Source organism: Macaca fascicularis, chromosome 14, assembly GCF_037993035.2.
Source record: "Macaca fascicularis isolate 582-1 chromosome 14, T2T-MFA8v1.1".
NCBI classification, from domain to species: domain Eukaryota; kingdom Metazoa; phylum Chordata; class Mammalia; order Primates; family Cercopithecidae; genus Macaca; species Macaca fascicularis.
Window position 1 is genome coordinate 15,002,611 of NC_088388.1, and position 25,244 is coordinate 15,027,854.

At 40.5% G+C, this 25,244-nt stretch overlaps 1 protein-coding gene across 2 annotated transcripts; it reads right to left on the reverse strand.

The window, feature by feature from the left end:
• Positions 1–3,389: 3,389 nt before the first annotated feature.
• LOC102145815 (glycine N-acyltransferase-like protein 1) lies at positions 3,390–18,815 on the reverse strand. Of its 2 annotated transcripts, XM_015434684.4 has the most exons (7): positions 18,762–18,815; positions 16,035–16,158; positions 12,677–12,699; positions 11,789–11,896; positions 4,895–5,021; positions 4,438–4,615; positions 3,390–4,180 (listed from the first exon to the last, which is right to left on the reverse strand). In XM_015434684.4, the coding sequence occupies exons 2-7, from the start codon at positions 16,156–16,158 to the stop codon at positions 3,763–3,765; spliced, it is 978 nt and encodes a 325-aa protein (XP_015290170.3). In that variant the 5' UTR covers positions 18,762–18,815; the 3' UTR covers positions 3,390–3,762. The 2 variants fall into 2 exon arrangements, with proteins under 2 accessions (XP_015290170.3, XP_015290169.3); XM_015434683.4 differs by lacking the exon at positions 18,762–18,815 and having other exon boundaries at positions 12,580–12,699; positions 16,035–16,159.
• Between the last annotated feature and the right edge of the window lie 6,429 nt (positions 18,816–25,244).

Genomic DNA, 25,244 nt, shown 5'->3' on the forward strand with positions numbered 1-25,244 from the left:
TCATCAGGCTAAAGTGGTCATTTTCGGCACTTGTGCTAGAGATGGCAGTGACGCAGAATCATTTGGGTAAATGCCAGAGGTTTTTTGTCTCACAATATGGAAATTGAAGATGTAGACACAAAAGGAGTGGGTTTAAGAGTGGAAGGTTAATAGGCAAAAGAAAGAAGAGAGAGTTCCCTATGCATTGGAAAGGTGCCTGAGCGGGTTTCTAGGTTTTGGGTGAGTTATGGTAGGTTTTATAGATGAGCTTGATGAGGCAGTGTCTGATTTACATAGGGCTCAGATTGGTTGGACCAGGTGTGCCATTTATGTGATGCATGAAGAGGCTGGCCATCCCACCCTAATCTTTTATTATGCAGATGGGGTCTCTACCTGGCCAGCGCCATGTCGCCTGAACACTTGAAGACAAAGAAAAGGGAAGAGGAGGCAAGGCACAGTAGCTCACTCCTGTAGTGACAGGACTTTCGGAGGGTGATAAGGGTGGATCACGAGGTCAGGAGTTCAAGACCAGCTTGGCCAAGATGGTGAAACTTCGTCTCCACTAAAAAAAATACAAAAAAAATTAACCAGGCCTGTTGGTGGGCGCCTGAAATCCCAGTTACTCAGGAGGCTGAGGCAGAGAGTTGCTTGAACCTGGGAGGCGGAGGTTGCAGTGAGCCGACATCGCGCCACGCCACTCCACTCCAGCATGGGCAACAGAGCGAGACACCGTCTTAAAAAAAAAAAAAAAAAAGGAAGAGGAAGCCTCAATGTTGAATATGCCTGGCTTCCAAGTATCCCTTTTCTATTGGCATAGGTGCTGGCAGTCAACTGTGCCCTGTGCAAGCTTTTAGCTTGCTTATCTATGCATGCAGCTTGATTTTTCAGGCTGATTATTGGAAAAGAAAAGAAAATTAGATGGGGGCTGCTTTTATATTAAAAGGAAAACCTTACTGAGGACTCCCTTACCCACACTAACTGCTAAATAATTTATGTTTTTAGCTCCTGTATCAGCAGTGCTTGCCCCTGACAGATGATGATCGTGGGGGACCAGGAGCCTCTAGACTTAGAGACAAGTTGCCTGCACTCACCGGATGGAGTTTTTTCCCTCCCCAGCACCCCCTGCTGGTCAGTTTGACAAACAGATGAACAGAAGTTCTCAAATACACAATAAGCAGATAAGCCCAGTATCACCAAAATATGAAGTCGTAATGGCATTTTGTCAAATTGTCTTTGTTATCTGCATCATCTGTTGCTTTCTGAGGGAAGTATTTTGAGTTCTCCTACTGAGACTGTGGATTTGCCTATTTCTTTTTGTATGTCTGTCTGCTTTTGCTATATATATTTTGTAGTTGTGTGTGAGAAAGATTCATGACCTATCTTGTGGGAGAATTCTGTATTTAGCAGATTTTCATCTTAAGTTATATTTTGCCTAGTATTGATGTTATTACTTTGCTTTTTCAGTTTCAAATTCATTTAGTACATCTTTTTCCTTTCTTTTAACCCTTGTGTTTTTATTTCAGATGTGCTTTATTATGTACTGACAGTGAGCCCCAAATTCATATGTTGAAGTCCCAACTCCCAAAGTATTTGGAGGTAGGCCTTTCAGAAGTAATTGAGTTTAGATGATGTCATGAGGGTGGAGCCCCAATGATGAAATTAAGTCATTCTAAGGAAAGGAAGAGAGTCTGAGCCCTGCTCTACACCATGTGAGGGCACAGAGAGATAGCAGCCATCAACAAGCTGAGAGAAGAGGACTGAGAATGAAACCTACCTCACCAGAACCTTGTCATATCCCTTCCTAGTTTCCAAAAGAGTGAGAAATCAATTTCTGTTGTGTAAGCCACGCAGTCTATGAAATTCTGTTATGGCAGCCAGAGCAGATTAATGCATGCTTCTTGGACTTTATTTTTAATTCAATATGAAAAACATATGTTTTAATAAAAAAATTACCCCATTCATTTGTATTGTGTTTACTGATAATTTTGAACTCATTTGTGCCATATTTAAGAAATCCTCCTTCTTCTTTCCCATGCTTTCTCGTTTTTTTAATCCAAGTGCATGATAAGGTTTAGGAATCACTATCTTAACAGGACCATGACGGGCTAGATAAGGGAAGCTGGCTTGCATTCAGGGAAGGGGCAGAGGAGGGAAGCTGCCAGCTGGGCTGTGCTAAGATGACCTGAGCCCCAGATCCTGCTGGATGAACATCCTCTTCTAGATACAGGACCTGCCCAAGGCACCATTTTGAAATAGGCAAATTTTATTTGCTTTGTCTTCTTTCATCATCTGTATTAGCTTTTGCTTCTTGAGTGAAAAATATAGCTGTTTTCATATTACCCCAAGTTCCCGAGTTTATTTTTTATGTAAGAATCCCAAATGGTACATGTCCTCTCTTTCTCAGACCATGCTTTCATTTCAGTCAATGTAACAAATCAGCCTGGTCTTAGGTGTTTAGAAATCTGATTGGATTGATTCACACTAACCTGTAACATATGTACCACAGCCTTCTAAGATGAAGTTTTTAAAAAAGCTCCATGACCTACACAATTCTTTAATTGCTGGAATTGTGCACTTTAAAATCACATCAAATATAAACATTCAATTTTGTGGAGGTTTTCTTTTTTATGGAGGGATGAGAACAGGTATTTGTTAATACTGGCAGACTTTACTCCCAAAGCCAATTCTATTAACATATCTTTTCTGTTTTAAATCTAGACTATCAGAAAGAATGAAAATGCCTTTTTTCTTTTTTTTTTTTTTTTTTTGCTATAGCTGCAGTGTTCACAGTAATCCAAGTTCCAATGGCAGTGTGGCAGAGTGGAACCAAAAGAGACCAAGTTTTGATCATGAAGTATAATTTTTTTTTTTAAGATCAGGGATTCAGAATTGTAATGTCAGTGTTCAATTAGGAAGTTCTTATGATAGCGCATGGCACGTGTCCTTTCCATCATCTGCATTTTCTGCTTTTTTTGTCTGGCTCACTCCTACTCACTCTGCAATCCTCACCTTAGTGGACACTGCTCCCCGGAATGCCCCGACCCCTTATGATAGCAGTGCTGCAAACACCAAAGAATGAACTTATAACCAGACTCACAGGCAACACCTTGCCCTGTGCCACGCTTCAATCATGATGAGGATGTGAGAAAGAGTAGGAGAAAGGAGACACAACAAATGTCGTTTCCCTAGCAGAGGGCCCAAGGCCAGCCCACTTGATCCTCTGGTTTCTTTTTCTGCATAACAATGATGAAAGATAGCCTGGGAAAGCTGTTCCTCTCAGGCTTCACCTTTGATACATTTCTACTCACCGAACTAAGAGACAGATTCCATTCTTTAGTGTACCATTGCCTCATAAATCCATACATAGCAGGGCTATTCATTTCCAATAAAGTATCCATATAGATTAGGTATATTCTATTGACGATTTTATTAAAATTTTTCATATATCTTCCAGATAGTAGATTCTATTAACCAAGTTTCATAAAGAGTTCTGATTCCCAGAGGTAAGAACTGAGCCTGGCTTTCTAGTGACATGTTTACTGGTAACCCTGTCCTTCCCTACAACGCTTAAGCATAAAGACTATACCCTCCCCTGCCTCCAGCCTGGATTGTGAGCTCCTCAAGAGCACGGCTGTGTCTTTTAACATCAAGGCTCCATGTGAGAAGAGTTCCTGCCATATCATAAATGCACAATGTGCGTTTGTAAGTGAAGAAAGCTATTCTGTGGTGTCTGCTTTAATATTAAGAGATGGCTTGCCAGAGGTTACTAAGCAGCTTCATTGTCTAAAATGGAACTAGATTCTGTGGATAGCAAATCCATTGGTGCCACTCACAGGAGGCCTCAAAGAAACCTAACTGCTGCACAAATCTGCGGGAGTATTCATTTTCTTCCCGCACAGAGAGGTAAAATGGAATATTCTTCTGACGCAGATATTTCATGTATCGCACTATCACTCGTGCCATGTTGCCTGTCCTTCGGTATTTTTCCATGCTGTAGGCCATTCCTACTTCACAAGAAGGGTCCATGGTTACCCATGAGACTGGGACTCCCTCTGGGCCGAGCATACAGGCTGCTGGCAGGTCTTGTATGCAGCGCTTGATGAAACGCAGGCTCCTCTCATTCCTCCCTCGCTTCCAGTTGTCATTTACCAGCCCAGAATAAGAGACAGCCAGCTGGGCATACTTAAAGTTGGGAGTTTCACTGTAGAAAACAAAAAGAAAGATAACAACTTTCATCCTCACCCCTGTAATTTCTGGGTGTCATCCCAATCTAGAGATGCCAGGCCCTCTTCTTGTTTAAAAGACACACCATTGCAAAGTTGCATATTTTGACCTTTGACAACCTTTATTCATCCGAAGGAATGAATTCATCCTCTCTTCTTTCCAAACCTGATTTCTGTGAATTACAAAAATGTATAAGGACTAGCAATTATAAATGATTAGCATATGCTTTTGTACCTTTCAAAGTCATCATCTGGGTGGCCTGTCTCAGCACAGCTTCCAAACTTGCTTTCATTGGAGGCATTGAGCTTCAGAATATCTTCCGTAACCAAGAGGACTGCTGTCGAATGCTCTACCTTCACTGACTTTGAAAATGCAGCCGCTCTTATCCCCTCACCTAAACTTTCCTGAAGACCTGGGAAGAAAGGCAAGAAAGCAATCTTGTCAGATATGGAGTTCTCTACTTACACTGCTCCCACCTGATTAATAGCTCAGTGCTTAGTCGTTCTCAGACTTGAGTTTACACCACAATCAGATGGAGTCCTTGTCACACCACAGATTGCTCTACGTCTCCCAGCTCCCAGAGTTTCTATGAATTTACATTTCTAATGAGCTCTCAGGTGATGCTAATGCTGTTAGTTGAAAACTCAATTTGAGAAGCACTGCTGGTTGCCCATTTCTTCAGACTTGTTACCTTGGATTTGGAATCTCTGTTTCCAGTTGATGATCTCACAATTTTTCAAAACTTCTTGTGATTTTTGAGGCTCTTTGGAGAACATATGATACACGTTTGTGTATGAGTCCATGTCGTCAGTCATCTCCTGTATAGGACGGTGTAAGTTCAGGTCATTTCCTTGAACTTTTTCTTCACCTCTCACTGATTGCAATTCAGAAAAATGAAAATTCAAAAGAAAATTTTAACAGTGGCCCATGATGGCTGCAGTTGGGCACACGGATAATAAAACCTAGGCCTATAAGCTACTACTGACCTCTTACCTGTGTAACCGGAAATATTTAACACTGACAAGTATTGGTGATAAACCTCCTTATCACATACAGAGCAAAGACAGGACAAAATCACTCTCCAGCAGGCCTTAAGATGCCTCACCTTTCTCCCTACCCGCTCAACTACACACTACCTTATTTTATATATGGCATCACCGAGCACCCAACAGAATAAAAAAAATGCAACAATTGCTTCTCTTACCACCTGTGCCAAACGGATATTCCTGTTATATATACTGTGCCCCCACATAACCTCCTGTGGGACACGTTCTGGGTTGTACTGAGTCTGTGTTGTTAGAATTAAGTCCTTAAACTTGACTCTAAATAAATTTAACTGTGATTTCTCTAAGTTTTAGTGTCTACTGTTTCACTAGACACCTAGAATCTATAGTGTCCTAGAACTACAGTGTCCAGGGCTTGAGCAAGATACTTTAGTGAATATAAACATTAATGGAACATTGCCTTTTCCCAAGGCTACAGGATATCAGCCTATTCAAAGAGTGACACTGGCTTTACATCAAGAAGTCCACCAAATAGAATGAAGTAACTGAATTTTCGGTAGCTCTCTGGGTAATTTATGTGGTGTTAGACTCAAGGGTTTGAAAGAAAGAGACTTGTGGTCCCACTCTGGCTAGCCACAAACTTCATTTGAAGACGAGGATCTGTTTCTCAGGGAAAATATAAACAAAAAGTGTGAGAGTTTTAGCAGTGAATGTATTAACATTATGTTGGAAATTGTATTGTTAAAGAGTGAAAGAGAAAATAGCGTAACTAATTTAAAGAAACCATCAAGAATCCGAGAGTGCTTTTATAAATGCAAGTTCCTGAATATGGCCAAAACCAACACTTCAGTGAATTTAAAAGAGTAGATGTTTTAAAAGACCTGATTTTCAAAGAATGACCAAAAACAGCTAAGTAAATATTCAAGGAATTATATAAAAGAACATCCAAGTAAATTAGAAAATAACAAATAGAAGAATTTATAAAAATGAAAGCTATAAATAATGAAATGGAGAACAAGACATAGTGCAAAGGATATATATGTCAAAAGCTCATTTTTAAATGGCAAAAAGAAAAGAAAGAGAGAGAAACTTCTGGTAAGGCATTTATTAAAAGAAATACAAGAGAAATAGAAAAAAGAAAAAAATAGACTATAAGCTATGAGAATAGAAACAGAAGAAACAGAGAAAAGAACAAAAGACTTCTAATAGAAGATTACATACTACCCCAGGACAACATATTTACTGATAAAAGAAATGGATGTTATCCTTCAAGAATAAGCTATCAAAATTGACTTTCAAAAAAACAGAAATCCTCAACAAACTAATAGAAAATATCAAAAATTAAATTAAACATCTACCTTTTAAAAAGTAGACAAGAGTTACAGCCTCCAGTGCCATCCATGTTGCTACAAAGGACATGAATTTATTCTTTTCTATTGCTGTGTAGTATTCCATAAAAATATATGTACCAAGTTTTTTTTATACAATCTACCTTTGATGAGCACCTGGGTTGATTCCATGTCTTTGCTATTGTGAACAGCGTAGCAATGAACATACAAGTGCATGTGTCATGTTGGTAGGATGATTCATTTTCTTTTGGGTATTTACCCAGTAAAGGTGTTGCTGGGTCGAATGGCAACTCTGTTTCAAGTTCTCTAAGAAATTTCCAGACTGCTTTCCACAGTGCAATAATTCTAAGCATATTATTGCTGTAACAGAAAATCAAATATCACATGCTCTCATTCATAACTGGGAGTTAAGCATTGATCATACAGGGACATAAATGTAGGAACAATAGCACTGTGGACTACTAGAGGGTGGAGGAAAAGGGGCTGAGTTAGAAAACTGCCTATTGGGTACTATGCTCAATACCAGGGTGATGGGATCTGTCAGTATTCCAAGACTCAGCATCATGCATTATTCCCATGTAACAAATCTGCACATGTATCCCCTGTATCTAAAAAGAATGTTGAAATTAAAAAATAAAATGTAGCCAAAATCAGATTATTTTACATTTAAGTTCTACATAAGTCAAAAACAAACACATGATTTTAATAGTAGACTTTGGTAACAGATGAAAAGATCCTAATGCCAAATCTGGCAAGGAAATAACAAAAAGAGAGTTATGACCATATTCTCTAAAAAATTAGGAATAAAATATTCAATAGCATATACAAAAGAATGTGAACACGAGCAGTTGGTTTTAGAAAGGCCAGAATGGCTTTAATTGGAAGATCTTTTAGTGTAATAAAGGAGAAAAAATTACATGAGTGCATATATTGCCAAATAGAAAAGACAAAAATTAAATAACATAAAATTTACCCTCCACTCTAAATATAAGTTCTATGAAAGTAGGAACAACAGAAAAATGCTCTAAACCTGTAAATACAGAATCAAATGTAATTCCAAATGTAAGCTTTTATAGCTATTTCATTAAAATCAGGAATGAGACAAGTATAGAAATACTATTATTGTCAGTTGGAATTGTTTTCTTAGGTTGTATATTATGCAATAAGGCAAGAAACTAAAAACCCATACAAATATTGGCAAAGAAGCAGCAAATTACTTTGTTTGTAGATCAGAGTATTACAGATTTAGAAAATCCAAGAGACTTCGACAAAAAACAAAACAAATAATGCCCCACACAAACAGGGTTTTAAAGAATAGTGTGACATATTTGGAAATCAAGAATACAAAAACAAAGAAATAACAAAATAATAATGCTCAGAAATATAACAGGAAAAATAATTTAATAATCTTAACAAATAGTATAAAATACCTAAGGGTAAACTTAGTGGAAAAATCACTTAGTTTTCCACTGGAAAACACTAACATTTTACCAGATGGCATAGAACGCAAACTGAAAAAAGTGACAAAAGACCATATTTCCTGATGAAAAAATTTAGTATCACGAAATTATTAATCCTTCCAAAATTGTCGAAAAATGCTCCTCCAATACCAATCACAATTGCAATAGTTATTTGGGGTAGTTGGCGGGGAATTGGAAAAATTAGTTTATGTTCATATAGCTATTAAGTTTATAAGAAATAGGAAAGCAAAAAAAGACTGGTGAAGGGTGATTTGCTTTATTAGGTATTAAAATTTATCTAAAAAACAATGAAATAGCATGAGAAAAGACTAGAAAAATGCAGAAACAGATACAAAAATATATAACATGTTATACAACAAAACAGACATTCATGTTTCAGGAGGGAATGACTTATTTAATAAATAGTACTAACATAATCAGCCAGCCAGAAGGAAGATTAATATAAAAGAATGTTAATTCATGCTATTCAAAAATATATTCCAAATAGAATGAAGTTTGCAATGTCAAAAGTAAAAATTAACTCACTGCAAGACAAAATAAGAAAGTATTTGCATGATTGTGGAGTAGGAAAAATCTTCCTAATTATTAACTTAAAAAACCCAAAACCTCAGAAGTCATGCTGAAAAAGATAATATATTTGATTACATGAAAATAAAAAATTTCTTTTTTTTTTTCTTTGAGACGGAGTCTCGCTGTGTCTCCCAGATCGTGCAGTAGCGCGATCTTGGCTCACTGCAAGCTCCACCTCCCGGGTTCACGCCATTCTCCTGCCTCAGCCTCCCGAGTAGCTGGGACTACAGGTGCCCGCCATCACACCCAGCTAATTTTTTGTATTTTTAGTAGAGACGGGGTTTCACTGTGTTAGCCAGGATGGGCTTGATCTCCTGACCTCATGATCCACCTGCCTCGGCCTCCCAAAGTGCTGGGATTACAGGCATGAGCCACCACGCTCGACCAAAAATAAAAAATTTCTCATAGTCAATTCTAAATTGGGCAACAAATTTGTAGCATACACCTTTTTTTAGTATCCCTAGTATCTAAAACACTTATAAAATTTTAAGAATGACACAAAACCCCTGTGTAAAAATGGTCAAAGAATATAAACAAGTAAAGAGTAAATACCAAATGACTGACAAACATGAAAATATAATTTGTTCAATATCACTAGTTAGGGAAATGCAAATTAAATCTACAATAAGATGCCATTTTTCACCCACCAGTTTGGGATACATAAAAAGAGGGATAACATTCAGTGCTGGTGAGAATGTGAGGAAACAATTCTTCCACACATTGCTAATAAAAATAAAATTCTGGAATCCTTTGGGAAGGTAATCTGGCATTGCCTGCTTAGAATAAGATAAACTCTAACTTGGAGATATCCCTTTTGGAAATCAATTGTATTGAGAAAAATTTCCAGGATGTAAAGATATGTATATGAAGATGTTTATTGAAGCTTGTTTGTAGTGGCAAAGAAGTATGAACAATTTGAACCCAATAGCATGAGAATGATTGACTAAATACCATTGCATTGACTGTATGAAATGCCACAGTTGTTAAAACGAATACGTTAGTGCTGTATTAATTCACCCAAAGTGATGTCCATATGTTAAAGACAAATTAAAAAGTGATGACAAAAGAGATCATCAGTGAATAGCCCTCTGTGTATTAATATGGGCAAGGACACTGATTACACCAAGGGGTAGGAAAGGAGAAGAGGACAGAAGGGGAGGTGAGAGGTTATTAATTTTTTAAAATCATGTGGGATTTTTCTACTTGTATAATCAGCATAGATTTTCTTTGTGATTAAAAACCGGCAATGAAAAAATTAATTTTTTTCTAGATAAATTCTCTTGCATCCCACCCTGAAAAGCTATTATTCAAAATCAGATTGACTTTCAATACTGAAAGAAACGTGGCATGCTATGGAATCAGACTAGGTGAATGTATTTCCAAGTAAATTGCAGCATATTTCATTCTTTCCTTTTTTTTTTTTTTTTTTTTTGGTCATATATGTGTGATGTGGATCTTTTATATTTTCATATTTTTGTTCATTGACTCATTTTATAAATCTATCTTTATTCAAAGCAACGCATATGTGAAGTTATGACTTGATGCTATTGTTGCATTGCTAAAATACATATAATAACTACAAAGTTACTGAAGTAAAAAGAACTATTTGACTTCCTACAGTTATTTAGGTTATTTAGCATATCACACTTTGAAGAAACTGGACCATGGATTAAATAAACTAAACATTAATCTTTGATCCCAAATAGTCAGGAAGCCAGGAGATCAAAAGAACATCCCTAAGGAAGGTGTTAGGCTCAGCCTGGTTCCCATCCCCTTTACCCCTTTGTTCCTCAAGCTAGGGTCACTTTGTCACTTTCTGCATCCCAATCCTAACCCAGTTTGCAAACTAGTCTTGCCCTGGTGTGGCTTATTATTATTTGGGGCCCCAGGGTTTATGCCCACATGAAGCTGGGCTGGCAATAAGGCTTCAGTTCACTAACCAGATGTGTATGAAACACACATACACAAAGGGGAAGTATTTAGGAAAAAAATACACCTAGGTTTGTATTATTATTTCAGCTCAATCATTTATTCCTTGCGTGTCCTCACTAAACCTAGGTGTATTTTTACCAATAACAGCTAATTATGGTAAACACTATTTACACTTATGTGCCATGTACTAAGTGTTTGACATACAGTATCTCATTTAAACCTTGTGTAATCCTCTGAAGAAGGTCCTCTTATTTTCCCCATTTTAACAGATAATGAAACTCAGAGAAAGGCCTATGGTTATATAGCGAGTAAAAGTGGCAGAGTCCGCTGAACTTGAATTCAGATCGGGCAATGCCTTAACATCAGGAATCCAGCAGTTACATGACTTAACATTTCTCAGTGTCATTTCCTTATCTCTAAATTGGAGATATTAATGCTCACTTCATAAGATTGTTCTGATGATAACATTCACTAACAAAAGATGTGCATTCACATAGTTGACACACAGTAATTATGAGCCCCTTCCCTGGCTCCTAAGAAGTAACTTTTTAAAAACCAAACAAAACCAAACAAAAACAACAGGGTCTCACTCTATTGCCCAGGCTTCAGTACAGTAGTGTGATCTTGGCTCACTGCAGCCTCCACCTTCTAGGACTCAAGCCATCCTCCCACCTCAGCCTCCTGAGTAGCTAGAAGTATAAACATGCACCACATGCCCTGCTAATTTGGTTTATTTTCTGTAGCGATGAGGTCTCACTATGCTGCACAGGCTGGTCTCAAACTCCTGGGCTTAAGTGATACTCTTGCCTTGGCCTCCCAAAGTGCTGGGATCACAGGTAGAAGACACCATGCCTGGCCCTGAGAGGTAATTTTACCGGTAGACTTCTGCTCTGGTTTTTGTTTCTAAGTCACTGTTCTGATATCTCAGACACCCAACTTACCCTGTAAATTGGCCTCTTTTCAGCCCCTGCAGGTGACCCCTGCCACCTCAAAGGGCCCTTAATCTGTGAATGTCAGCCTTGTCCTTTTCCTCACCTCCACCGTCCACCCCCTTTCCCAGAAGAGTCCTAGGCTTTACAGAAAGGGAGGGAACACGTGGCACTCATTAAAGGTGCCAAGTACTGAAGGAGTGTTTTAAAATACTCATTTTTCCTTTCACCCTATAAAAGCAGCCCTGGTGTCTGAACTGGTCAGTTCCTCAGGCCCTCTGGACCTGCCTGGATCCACCAGTCCCTGTCTGTGTGCCTACCTGTTTTTGAGGCCGGATAATAACCATCTGATATTCGGGCCAGGAGTCCACCAGCACCTCCATGTTGAAGGGGTTCCCGTGATTGATGTGATACACAGAGCCGTACACCTGAAGGAGGAATGAAAGGGACTAGGAGAGGTGGAGATCCCCAGAGATGGGGATCTGGATGTGAAGAGGAAGAGAAAAATGGAGGTTAAGAGAAGGTACTGGGACCACATCAGTGATGGTGAGATGAGCAGCATCTCCAGGACCATATTGATGGATGTGAAGATACCAGCAAGCAGACAGAACTCACAGGCAGGTGTCCTTGTGATACCAAAGAGCTACTGTGCACTAGCTGGGCACTTGGCAATGCTCTTAGCACTTATATTGTATAGATTTATTCAGTGCCCACAGCAACTTTAAGAGGTAGGTGCTAATCGTATTCCTATTTCATTGAAGAAAAGACCAAACATAAAGTCAGAGAAAGGGAAAGAAACATCCACAAAGCCATACGACTAGAAAATGGCAGCCTTGGAATGCGTATCCATTCGGACTGGCTCCAAACCATGTTTGTAGCAACCATTCTCCACCGCCTCTCCAATGAGCGACAAAACCTGCTGAGCGGGCCTAGCTGCCTCTTCCCGAAGAGAAGCAGCAGCTCGTGATATGCCTCTTGTGCCCCCAACCCCATCCTGTTTCCCAGCTCAAACCCTTTGCAAAAAGTCAGGAAGGACCAGAATCACAAGCTTGCTATTTTCTCATCCTCAACACCCCTGCTCCCATACCCTGACCTCCCACGGTTCCCTCACCTTCAGGGACTCAGGGATGCTCCTGGCCAAGGATTTGTATAGGGCCAGTAGCTTATGGGAGTTATTCAGTAGGATCATTCTGTGGGATGCTTCAGACCTTGAGACCTTCAAGAAGAAACTCTGAAAAGATAAGAAGTGACCGGAACATGTTAAGAAACCAAATGAATTTAAAATGCACTTTATATATCTCCATTCAAGTAACACTCATGATGTACGTACTGTTAGTATCATCTTCATTCTGAATACACCAAAGCTCAGAGAGACTAAGTAAATTTCTCAAGTTCTTACAGAGATAAATGCCAAAGTCGGATTTTGAAACCACATATGAATGGCTCTGAAACCCAGGCCCTTCCTCCCTGGTGGAATGAATTAAAAGTGAATATTTAGAGTTCTGTGAGCTTCCCAAATGCCTGTAGCAGACACTCCACCACCACCATCACAACTTTTTTCCCGTATTTTGGTCATCAGATGCCTGAGAATTCTTCTTTCATCCAGAATAGAAAATATCAGCCCTCTAAGAACAAGTATGACTAAAAAACTTCGAGCAGGAGTTGGCACAGATTTTCTTTAGTTTCACAGGGCCAAATATTTCAGACCTATGGCCATTTTGGAACTTGTCCCAGTTTCATTACAAAAATTTAAAAAAGATAGAAAAATTTTGACACATATCTGTAAACTTCTGTTGAAAGGTCATTCAGAATTCTCAGAAATGTGCCAGTAATTTAACAATAACTTGGAGCAGGTTCTCATCACAACTGATACGTTCAAAGCTTAGGCTGCTTTCAAATTTTAGTTCTGTCTCCTACTTCTTTGTTAAGTTGCTTAACCAATCAGAATCTCAATGTGTTTTCTCAACACTTTGGAACTGGAAATTAGAACGCATGTTTTCCAGAGGAACTAGATTACATAATGCAATACATATAAAATGCATAGCATTATACCTGGAATAAAGTAAGAACAATATTTAACATGTTGGTTTTTTAAATTGACTTTATATTAATCAACATGTCACATAGAGATTCAGCAATTATATCAAATAATATAACAATAATTAAAAACGTAAAGAACTTATGACAAGCTTAATGAATGTAAGAGAAGAAACCCATGGATCAGATATTTGAAACAATCATTTGCAAATTAGTTAATACACATGTTTGAAATTTTTTATCCATGAAGGTTAAATAGTTAACAAATATGTGTTAAGTAATAGGCAAGGTGGAACATATTTTGTCTTGTCTGGGGTCAAAGGCCTCAAAGTTAAACTATGTTCTGTAGCTAGATGAAGCAATGTTTAAACAAAGGCATCCTTGTGCAAGATCGCAGAATTTCGGAATGTTTGAATACTCAAGGAACTTTTAGTAAATAAAACTGGATCTCTGGCATAAGCCTATCCCCTGTCTGACTCTGCTGTTCTTGTAGCTGTCAAAAAACACTGGTGTTTTTTTCCATCTCCAAGCGATTTCTTTGCTCCGTTTCTCACCTGATTTAACTAAAATTGCCCATACCTATGTGTTTCACTATCGTGTTCTCCTTTGAGCTTTTGGTCAAGATTTTAAAGTTTTAACTCAAGATCTACCATGCTATATCACTCCCCGCAAAAAAAACTTGTGTTCCGTTTGCCCCGGGAACACTATAGCCTGGGCTGATACATGAGAACAATCCCCACACCTATCAGCTGCCACATCTTTGTCCAAAATACCTCTCCTATCCATTCCCTGCTCCATCCCCTTGCAATGACCTTAGTTGAAGGCCTCCTCCGCCTCATACTTAATATTGCTCTTATGACCCCAACCTGGCCTCAGCTTCTAACATCTACCCAAATAAAAGTGTTCTCTACCTGTATTCCTACCATTAACATTTCTTTTCTAAATCAGGAAGCTGCTAAAAACCTGGAGAGACCCCTCCCCACCTTCTTTAAAAAATTGTTGTAAAGTACACATAACACAGAAATTAACCATTTAACCATTTTTAAGCATAGAATGCAGCAGCATTATGTACATTCATAATGCTTATCCATTTCCAGAACGTTTTTGTCATCCTAAATGGCAACTATACCCATTAAACCACAATTATTCATTCCCTGTCTCCCTAGTCCCTGGCTCCTATGTATCCTATGATATTGGTCCATCTGGGTCTGGCTTATTTCACTTAGCATAATGTTTTCAAGGTTCACCTATGTTGTATTATGTATCAGAATTTCATTCCTTAACTAAAATAATTTTTCATAATATACAAAAATAAGTTTAATGTCCACTAAAGAGAAATTATAAATTTGTGAATGACAGTTAGTAAATATGAGTAGCACACAGTCAGTGGTCACTGTGAAGACTATAAAAAAGCAATTATAATGAATAATGGGTAAAAAAAATCAAAATATATAACTTTTACATATGTACCCAAATTATGTTTGCATGTGGACAAGGACTTGAAGGGAATAAATAAACATGAAAATTGTTTTTGGGTGATGAAAGTATGTGTGATTTATTTCTTACTTAAGAATTTTATTTTCTACCATTGACATGTTTTTATTTTTAGGCTAGATTGAAAAAAACATGGAAGGCACTTGAACCATAGTTAAAGATGAGAATTATGGAAACAGAATAAACGCTATATATTTTTGTCTTTTTTCCCCACAGTCCCATCAGCTATCAAGTGTCTTTTTTTGTAGGGAGAAGGAAAAAGCTCCCCAGGTCCCACGATTCTGTACATGCCTCATCCTGTCAACCACAGCGGTCAACAAAGTGCAAGGCAGATTATTCCAAAGAGAATAGCAGTTGACATCCCATAGTGCCAAAACTGTTTTTAGTCAAAAGGTACTTTCCTGAGAGCTCTCATTTTTAAATGTACTTGGCATTGTTTAAATGCATTGGCATTGCTGTTCATTTGGAATGTTCCACTCTAAGTTATCTTTAGTAACATTTTGCCATTTCTGTAAGACTTAGCTGCCTCCCAGTCCTAATGTATAAGCCAGAAGGAACTCAGTTTTCCAGAAATTAAGGATCCAATTTTTACCTAAAATATTGGCTTTACTCTTTGGTTCTCTTGATAAGCCAATGAATTTTTTCCTACCTAGGCGCACAAAAGAAAGAAAGAAAGAAAGAAAGAAAGAAAGAAAGAAAGAAAGAAAGAAAGAAAGAAAGAAAGAAAGAAAGAAAGATACAAACAAACAAACAAACAAAGGGGTAGAACACAAATATCCCTGTGAATTTTCAAAAGCCAAATTTTATAACTCCTGCAACGTTACTGCTTAATATCAGTTCCTTTCTGACGCAGTGAGATGTAAGAGGCCTCTAACTGGATCCAAGTCCATCAATTCCAAGATCAAATCTGTTCCCAGACCCAGTCTATTTCCTGTTATGACTCCAAACCCAGTTTGGATCAGAAATTTGCTCCAAGCAACTCAAAGAGCTCAAAACACAAATGCGTGAACCTCCAAAATGCGAGAGGGAGCTTACGTATTATCCTCAGTCTCTCTGAGAGATCAGTGGACGCAATTGGATCCTGCAGGTACTTTCTGTGTTCACTTAGTGCTCCTGGGGATACTAGAGGCTCCACTTCAGATCCTGCTTCTGACACCATCTGATAAAATAAAAACTTCAGCTGAATTAAATTTAAAGGAGTTTAATTAAGCAATAAACAATCTGTGAATCCGGTAGCCTTCAGAATCACAACAGATTCACAGAGGCTCCGGGGGTGCCTCATGGTCAAAACGAATTTACAGACAAAAAAAGGTAAAGTGAAGTACAAGAACCAGAAATGAGGTACAGAAACAGTGAGATTGGTTACAACTGGGGGTTTGCCTTATTTGAACACAGTTTGAACATTCAGCAGTCTATGAGTGATTGAAGTATGGCTGCTGGGATTGGCCAACACTCAAGTATTGTTACAGGTGCACACTACTAAATAAGGTTTTCAATTTTGTCTGACTATTAAAGTAAGTAACAGTGCACCCACAGGACTCAAATGTAGAAGTACAGAGTCCTTCTCAGGCCATAATTAGTTTGTTTTAACACTTTGTGGCAAAATTTATTGAAAGGATTATCTACACATGCTATCTCTAATCCCCCTCCTAATCTTATGTAATTGGGTTTTTGCTGCTACCATTCTACTGAAACACTTTTTAATGCCGTCAGTGATCTCTATGTTATTAAATCCAATGGTCAATTATTGCTTCTCATCTTAATAGATCATCCTTTAATGAACTTCTGTCACTTGGTTTCCAAGACAACACACTCTTGGTTTTCCTTTAACTTTACTAAAGGTTACTTCTTCTCAGTCTCCTCGGTGGACCCTTATATTCTTCCCAATTTCTTAATTTTGGATCACTTCAAAGTTCCTGGTGATCCCATCTGGTCTCATGGCTTTAAAATAAATGTACCTGCCGATGACTAATACATTTAAATTATTACTCAAACTTTTTTCCAAACTCAAGACATATGTATCTAATGGCCTGTTTGACATTTCTTGGATTCCATCCAATAGCCATCTCAGACTCATTATGTCTCAGATCGAACTCCTTATCCACCCTCTCCACCCAGCCTACTTCACCTGTAGTCCTTCTCAACTTAGTTGATGGCAACTCCATTTTTTCCCCTGTTCAAATAAAACTTTTTGGAGTTATTCTTAAGTATCTTTTCTGCTCCCACTGTACATCCAATTCATTATGACATCCTGCTAATTCTGGTTGGGAGAAAATTCTTCATGACCTCTCACATTTCTGTATGTCTTATGAGCAGAGACATCGATAGCCTTCACTCCTATCTTTTCAAGGATGTTTGTAAAGACGACATCTTAGAAGCTAGATATATTGCTTTCTTCTGAAGCAGAGGGCAGGTCTGCTTACTGATGAGGATAAGAAAGATAATGTCTCCCTCTGGAGCAAAGTTCAGACAGGTTTGCTTGCAGTTCATTATAAAACATCCAGGTTCCCTAAATTCAGGGTTGCTTGGCCGCAACACACATCTGTTGCATTTGCAACATTAAACTGCCTTTCTGTATTTCCTCTGCAGGACTTGTGGAGCAAGGATGACTGACACAAACACAAAAATCATTCTCCCTGTTGAGTGAGTCATAAAACCCTGTCTTTGACCTAAGAAGCTTGTGTCATCTGCCAGCATTCATGAAACTTTGCCCCAAGTAGGGTTAACTTTTATATGCTTCACAGTTCTTAGCAGTCTTTTCTGGATGGAGAATGTCTTTAGTCTTCCATCAATAACAAACCTGGATGCCCCTTTTAAAACAAAAGCCAGATTTTGTCATTCCTTTGTGCAACTCCTGCAGTAATTCTCAATCTCATTTAGAGAAAGAGATACAAATTGCTTATAACAGTTCTCTAAGTTAGAGTCCAGTTACCTCCCGGATATCTGTCCAGTCAGGTCCTAGACCTCACTCTTTTGGCCTCTCTGCTTCAGGCACTTGGCTGTCCTTTTTCTTCTGCCTGTATTCTGTTTTCTCACTAGACGTATAGAAGACTCTAATACCTTTTTTAAGTCTTCACCTAAAAGCCACCTGCTCAATAAGGCCTCCTTTGGCCATCCTATTAAAAATTACAACTCCTCCCCTAGTCACTCTGCAATGTTTATGTGTCCCATTGTTATTCTCTGTCTCTATTTGTTTTTTTGAAGGGTCTCGCTCTTTCACCTAGGTTGGAGTGCAGTGGCAGGATCAAGACGCACTGCAGCCTTGATCTTTCAGGCTCAAGCAATCCTCCAACCTCAGTCTCTTGCATAGCTGGGACTACAAGTATGAATCACTGTGCTTGGTTAATTTTTTATTTTTATTTTATAGAGATGGGGGGAGCGAGTCTTTGTTTCCCAGGTTCATCTCAAACTCCGGTTACAATTTTATAAACTTCTGTGTCAAACTCTGATACCTCAAAATACCTAGCAGAGACAAATGTAAAACCCAGACGAAAATGTATGCTGACAATTATGATGACATTTCTATTTTTATTTTACAAGATTTTAATACTAGCTTGCTAAAGATTTACTTAACATGAACATGAAAAATACTTTGGACTTATTTACTTTATCTATGAGCATTCTTTTATTTATAAGCCAATTGGATAGTCACAACATTTAAAGTAATACAAATGCCTACACATAAACACATCTAGACATACATACACAAAAAGATCCAATAGCGTTTACCTTGGAAGTCTAGCTATTGAAATACAAACTCACCAGTCTGCAAACTTCACATGGCTGAACTTTGTTAGCCTTGATCAATAATCCAGTGAAGGCTGTGAACCAAAATTTTCGGTAAAACAGTTTCCGTGGCAGTTTAATTTTTAAAGTCCAAACCTCTCCAGACTCCAAAGAACACTGGGGTCAAACAGCACCACAGGAGAACATCACATATTAACTTGGCCCAACAGCAGCACAAAAGCCTGGATACATGGAAATCCAACCCACTTTCCCACTCAAGAGCAAATACCAGATTCCAAACTATACTGGGGTCAAACAGTGTTATAAAAGAGTGTCAGTTTATTAAATTCTAATTTCCCATGACTACATCAGACACATGCAAACAGTCACTAAAACAATCCAACTGCTGCAGGATCAAACAAGCCCCAAAAGTCTACAAACTGAACGAGTTGGGGTGATTCCTCTCTCCATTGGTTGGGTTCAATCAATCTGCAAATGAAAATTCCTTCAGAATTTCTCCAAAGGAGAGGAGCTGATCCCACTCTCTGGTAACCACAAAAGATACTCAATTGCCTGGACACACACACAATGACAAACAAGCTCCCAGGAGTGTCCATACTGGAATAATCAGGGTACTTCCCTCTTTTCATCAGTTGGACTTGTTCAACCTGCAAATGGAAATTCCTTTAAAAATTTCCCAAATTGAGAGGAGCAGATCCTTCTTTCTGGGTCCACAAAAGACAGTCACCTATCTGGATGCAGATGTCAAATTTCAAAAGTAGTTCTTCCAAGGTAATCAAGAACATGGTTGAGGCCAGCTGCGGCTGGCCCCAAAGAGAGAGAACTCATCTCCAGTCAAAATTGGGTAAGCAGCTGCTTAGGAGGGCTTTGGGACTCCAGGCCCATGGCTGCCAATCCAAAGGGTTCCGGGTCGGGGAACAAAAATCCATTACTAAACACCAGGGGTGTGGTCTAGGTCCTGCTGTTCACTGCACAGAAAACCAATCAATATCACCAATTATTGCCAAGGAGGAAGGCCGAATTGGATGCTGTAGCATAGGAGATGCAAGCTCAGTCTCAAATCCATCTGCCTGACCAACTAAATTATGAGTTTACATAGCAGGGAAGAAATGTAACAATGTGTAGAAAAACAGGAACTCAGTAGACCTAAGGAAGCAGTCATGATTTATGAGAAGCCTGGGGTCCATCGTGTGGATGGGCTCATCTGGTGAGTTTCAGTTCTTTGATACTTTTTGAGGTACCTAGGGGTCCTTTACTAAGAATGAAATTAATATAAAACAAATGAAAGTTTCAAGCTTTAAGACCAGAGGGCCAATTTCTATGTTTATACAAAAATCTATCTATGGGACTACAAGGGAGGTTTCAATTCCAGCGCCAGTGCTAGCTGCAATCTGCCTCCAGTCCGCCTATGTTTCTGACAAACTCTGTATCAGGACTTTGGCCAGGAAAATAGCTTCCTCTACCATCTGTGGGCTCCTCTCCCATATGTAGGGTTTGCTGAGCTTGTTGAGCTTCTTGGACCACTTCAGTTCCCAAGGCGACTTCTTTGCATCAGCCTTTCAGACCAGCTCTGGAGTGTCTCTAAAAGTCAGCCTGTGCCTATGGGATGCAATGGGGTAAGGCTGGAACTAGACCCCTATGCTTGCTTTCCTCCCAGAAACACATGCCATCTGACAGAGTGGTTACTCTGCAGGACGCCAGCAGGGGATTCGCCAAGTCCACTTCTCTGAAGTATCTAGTCTGTGGTTCAAAATCGTGGTCTCAGGCTCTACACTGGCCCCACCCTACCCCAGTCCTAGGCCAGCTTCAGGCTTCAAGCTGGTTTTTGTGTCCCAGGATCCAATAAGCTCAGGGCCCAGCTGTGCAAACCCAGTGTACAGGCTGAGTTCAGTAGATCCTGATGTATCCGGAATTGTTGGGCTCTTGGTCTCACCGACTTCAAGAATGAAGCCACGGACTCTCACAGTGAGCGTTACAGTTCTTAAAGATGGTGTGTCTGGAGTTTGTTCCTTCAGACGTTCAGATGTGTCTGGAGTTTCTTCCTTCTGGTGGGTTCGTGGTCTTGCTGTCAGGAGTGAAGCTGCAGACCTTCATGGTGAGTGTTACACCCCTTAAAGGCAGCGCGTCTGGAGTTGTTTGTTCTCCCCGGTGGGTTAGTGGTCTTGCTGGCTTCAGGAGTGAAGCTGCAGATCTTCCTGGTGAGTGTTACAGCTCATAAAGGCAGCGTGGACCCAAATAATGACCAGCAGCAAGATTTACGGCAAAGAGCAAAAGAACAACACTCCCACGGTGTGTAACGGGACCCTAGGGTTGCCGCTGGCTGGCTCAGGCAGTCTGCTTTTATTCCCTTATCTGGTCCCACCCACATCCTGCTGATTGGTCCATTTTACAGAGAGCTTATTGGTCTGTTTTGACAGAGTGCTGATTGGTGCATTTACAATCCTTGAGCTAGACATAAAAGTTTTCCAAGTACCCACTAGGTTAGCTAGATACAGAATGCTGATTGGTGCACATACAATCCTCCAGCTAGACATAAAAGTTCTCCAAGTCCCCATCCAGTTCAGGAGCCCAGCTGCCTTCACCCAGTGGATCCTGCAGCGGGGCTGCAGGCAGAGTTGCCTGCTAGTCCCAAGCCGTGTCTGCACTCCTCAGCCCTTGGGCTGTCCATGGGACCAGGCGCCATGGAGCAGGGGGTGGCGCCCTGTCCGGGAGGCTGAGGCTGCTCAGGAGCCCACCACAGGGCGGGGAGCTCGGACCTGGCGGGCTGCAGGTCCCAAGCCGTGCCCCGGGGGAGGCAGCTAAGGCCCCGTGAGAATTTGAGTGCAGCCCCGGCTGGTGGACACTGCTGGGGCCGGGGCAACCTCCGCAGCTGCTGGCCTGGGTGCTAAGCCCCTCACTACCCTGGGCCGGCAGCGCTGGCTGGCCACTCCGTGTGCGGGGCCCACCGAGCCCCAGCTCGCCCCCCATCGGAACTCACGCTGGCCCCAGAGTGCAGCCCCAGTTCCCATCCGCCCCTCTCCTTCCACACTTCCCCGCAAGCAGAGGGAGGAGGCTCTGGCCTCAGCCAGTCCAGAGAGGGGCTCTGGCGGGCTGAAGGGCTCCTCAAGCGCTGCCAGAGTGGATGCCGAGGCCGGAGGCTGAGGAGGCGCTGGGAGTGAGGGCTGCTAGCACATTGTCACCTCTCACTGATGCTAGGCTGGACATCATGGACCAAGGCTCTAGGACCATCTTTGAAGACTCAGGCTCTAGGTAAGCCTCCATCTACCAAGATCCTAGGTCCATTTCTCCATATTCAGGCTCTAATCCTGCACCAGTACCAGGCCAGTCCCCATGGACTCAGATTCCATGTTTATCCCAGTAGACCCAGACACTAGGCCCGTTCCAGAACCTAGCCAGTGCCTGCAGACAGAGGCTCAATGCCCACATCAGAGCCATGTCAGCCCCTGTGGACCCACACTTCAGTCCAGCTCCTATTGGTACAGGCTCTATGCCTGCCTTGTAGACATGGGCTTTATGTTCATGCCTGCATACCCAGTGAAAATATCCACCCCAGTGGATCCAGGATTTAGGCCCAACTCTACAGACCCAGGAACCAGGCCTACCACCTGCTGACACAAGCACCAGGCTAGGCTGCCTGAAGACTTCAGCAATAAGTTCACCTGCAGACCACAACAGAAACCCTGCCAAGAATTGCTGGATGACTGGGAAAGGGTTTTTCCAGACAAAGCCAGTATACAAAGACTAGAATAACTTTGCTATTTATCAAATGTACAGATACCCTGAATAGATCTTTCTCTCTCTCTCTCTGTTTTTTTTTCTTTTTACTAGTTTATAATAATCTTAAAAACTCTATCACACCCATAAACCACCACAGGTAAGAGGATAAGAGAGATAGAGAATTAATGCTACAGTATGTGGACAGAGTGGGGAATCCCAGTATTCCCTAGGGTAGTGTGGAATGAAGGCAGGGAGTGTGAATAGGAGGCTGTGGCTTGGATCCTTATTGCTGGATGGGGGTTGGCTAGCAGAGGAGAGATGGACTCAAGTTGAACTAGGAAATAGGGAACATCTCACACCAAAGGCAATGGCAGTTGGGGGCCAGGGGGATGACAGTACATTTTCTACACAGACTACAGGTGTGAGAGCTTCAGAGACTTGCACCCCTTCACAGGAAGAAATGGGTTAGAGGTTTTTGACTTAAAAGCTCCCAAATTGGTATCTGACCCAATTTCCTAAAATGGCAGCTCACCATTCAGGCAGAGGTACTGAAAAGAAAAGTATAGCAAGAATATCTGGTTTGGAGATCAAGTAAGGGATAAGGGGAGACAGTGGTGCTCTCTAAATCTGATTCAGAAAAGCAAGGATTGAAAGAGGGTCTTGGGTGAAATGGTGGCCAACACTTTGGGAGAAGACATCGCACCAGAAGCTGTAGGCATTCCTGAGGGCTCAGGTACACGGGAGTTCACATTAGGTGGGAAAAGAACCAAGAACAATAAATTAGGACTTCATGTTGCTGTCACCTGGCATAATATAAATCAAGTAATTTTTCTCCTTTTAAAATATAAGGCAACTTGTCAACACATAATTTAAAAATTGGTCTTCAGCCACATTGCTTCAGATTACCAGAGAATTCCTGGCTAAAGAGCAGTGGATACTAAACAAAACTCAACATCTTAAGAACCATCAGCTCACATTGCCCAGAGACAAGTGGAAAGGGAAGGGCTTATCTGATCCAATAATTTTTTTATAAAAAGCCCAATTCTGCATTTTTAACAGAAGAACGGTGTAAAAATTTATAACAAAGCCTAATCTAAGTTTAAAGTTACAGAAAAGTGTTAAATTCTAGCTAACTTATCATCACTTGGGAATGAGACCATTGGGTATGGAGTGGATGAAGGGGTGCCCTAAGAATCAACACGGGGAAAGAGGGGCTGTTTCCAAAGCAGGCTCATCTCCAGCTCTTAGAACCATGCTCATTAGGAAAAGGAAGCACTCAAGGAACTGAAAGCTTTGTGGAATATTTTCCCCCGCTTTCTTCTTTAAACTGAGGGGCTGCACTTGAAGGTACTTGTGGAGTCACTCACATTCAATGCTATTCAAACCCAAACTACATTCACACAGACACATGACATTAAAATTTATACTGTAGAGCAATATTCTTAGCCGCTGTAGAGAAAACAAGTGCATTTTAACTTTTTTCTTTTTGTGTGTTTTTAAGCCCAAACTCCAAAGTGATCCGTCATTCCTTTCCTACCTAATTCCTTGAGTAAGGTATTTTTTGTTTGTTTTGCTTGTTTTTTGTTTTTTTGTTTTTTTTGTTTTGTTTTGTTTTTTAAATAAGGGCAGCAGATAAGTCAGGAGAGAGGCAACAGTGAGAAAGGGATCTTGGTTATGCTGAATGGTCACTGTGCTTATCTAGATTTGGAAAAGGGAGTCTGGAGTCAGGATGTAAATACAAAGACAGATTTTAGTGCAAGGAAAAAACTTGGAAGGAAATTAGAAGTGCTAGTCCAGTGAAAACATGAATGATGAAAGAGCAAAATGGCCTTATTACTGTTTGGAGAAATAGCAATAAGACATCAACACAACCTGGGGTAGTGGCTCACGCGTGCGCCCTGGAAAGGAAGTGAAGTTCACTCCGCAGCACTCCTGGTAAGGGTTTCAGCTCTGGGCTCCGCAAGCATGGAGCAGCTCAGCCCACTCGCCCGGCCACAGGGGGATGAGTGAGAAGGATGAAAAAAGGCTTCCCCAGGTCTAGGCAGTGGGAAGAGGAGGAGGCTGTTCCAGGGCCCAGAATTCACCCAGGGAAGCTCTTTGTGGTGCGTGGACACCCCCTCCCCAGCCGGCTGCCGCTAGCTCCCCACCGCCGTCATGAATAGACACTTCTCAAAAGACGACATAAAAATAACTAATGGGGTTTTTGTTGTTGTTGTTAATGCTCAACAGTACTCATTATCAAGAAAAAGCAAATTAAAATCACAATATCACCTCACACCTTTTAAAATTGCTATTATCAAGAAGATGAAAGATAACAACTGTTAGAGAGGATGTGAGGAAATGAGAATCCTTGTGTACTGTTGGTGGGAATGTAAACTAGTGCAGCCTTATGCAAAACAATACAGAGGTTCCTCAAAAAGTTAAAAAATAGAGCTACCATATGATCCAGCTATCCCTACTGCATACATGTTTAAAGGAAATGAAATCAGTACAGGCACACCTCATTTTATTGCACTTCACTTTATCGTGCTTCACAGGTACTGTAGTTTTACAAATATAAAAGGTTTGTGTCAACCCTGCATGAAGCAAGTCTACTGGCACCATTTTTCCAACAAATGTGCTCCCTTCCTGTCTGTGTTACCATTTGGTCATTCCCACAATATTCAGACTTTTTCTGTATTATTGTGTCTGTTAAGGTGATCTGGGATCAGTGATTTTTGGTGGTGCTATTTTAGCTGTTCTGGAGCACCACAAACTGCACCCATACAAGACAGCAAACTT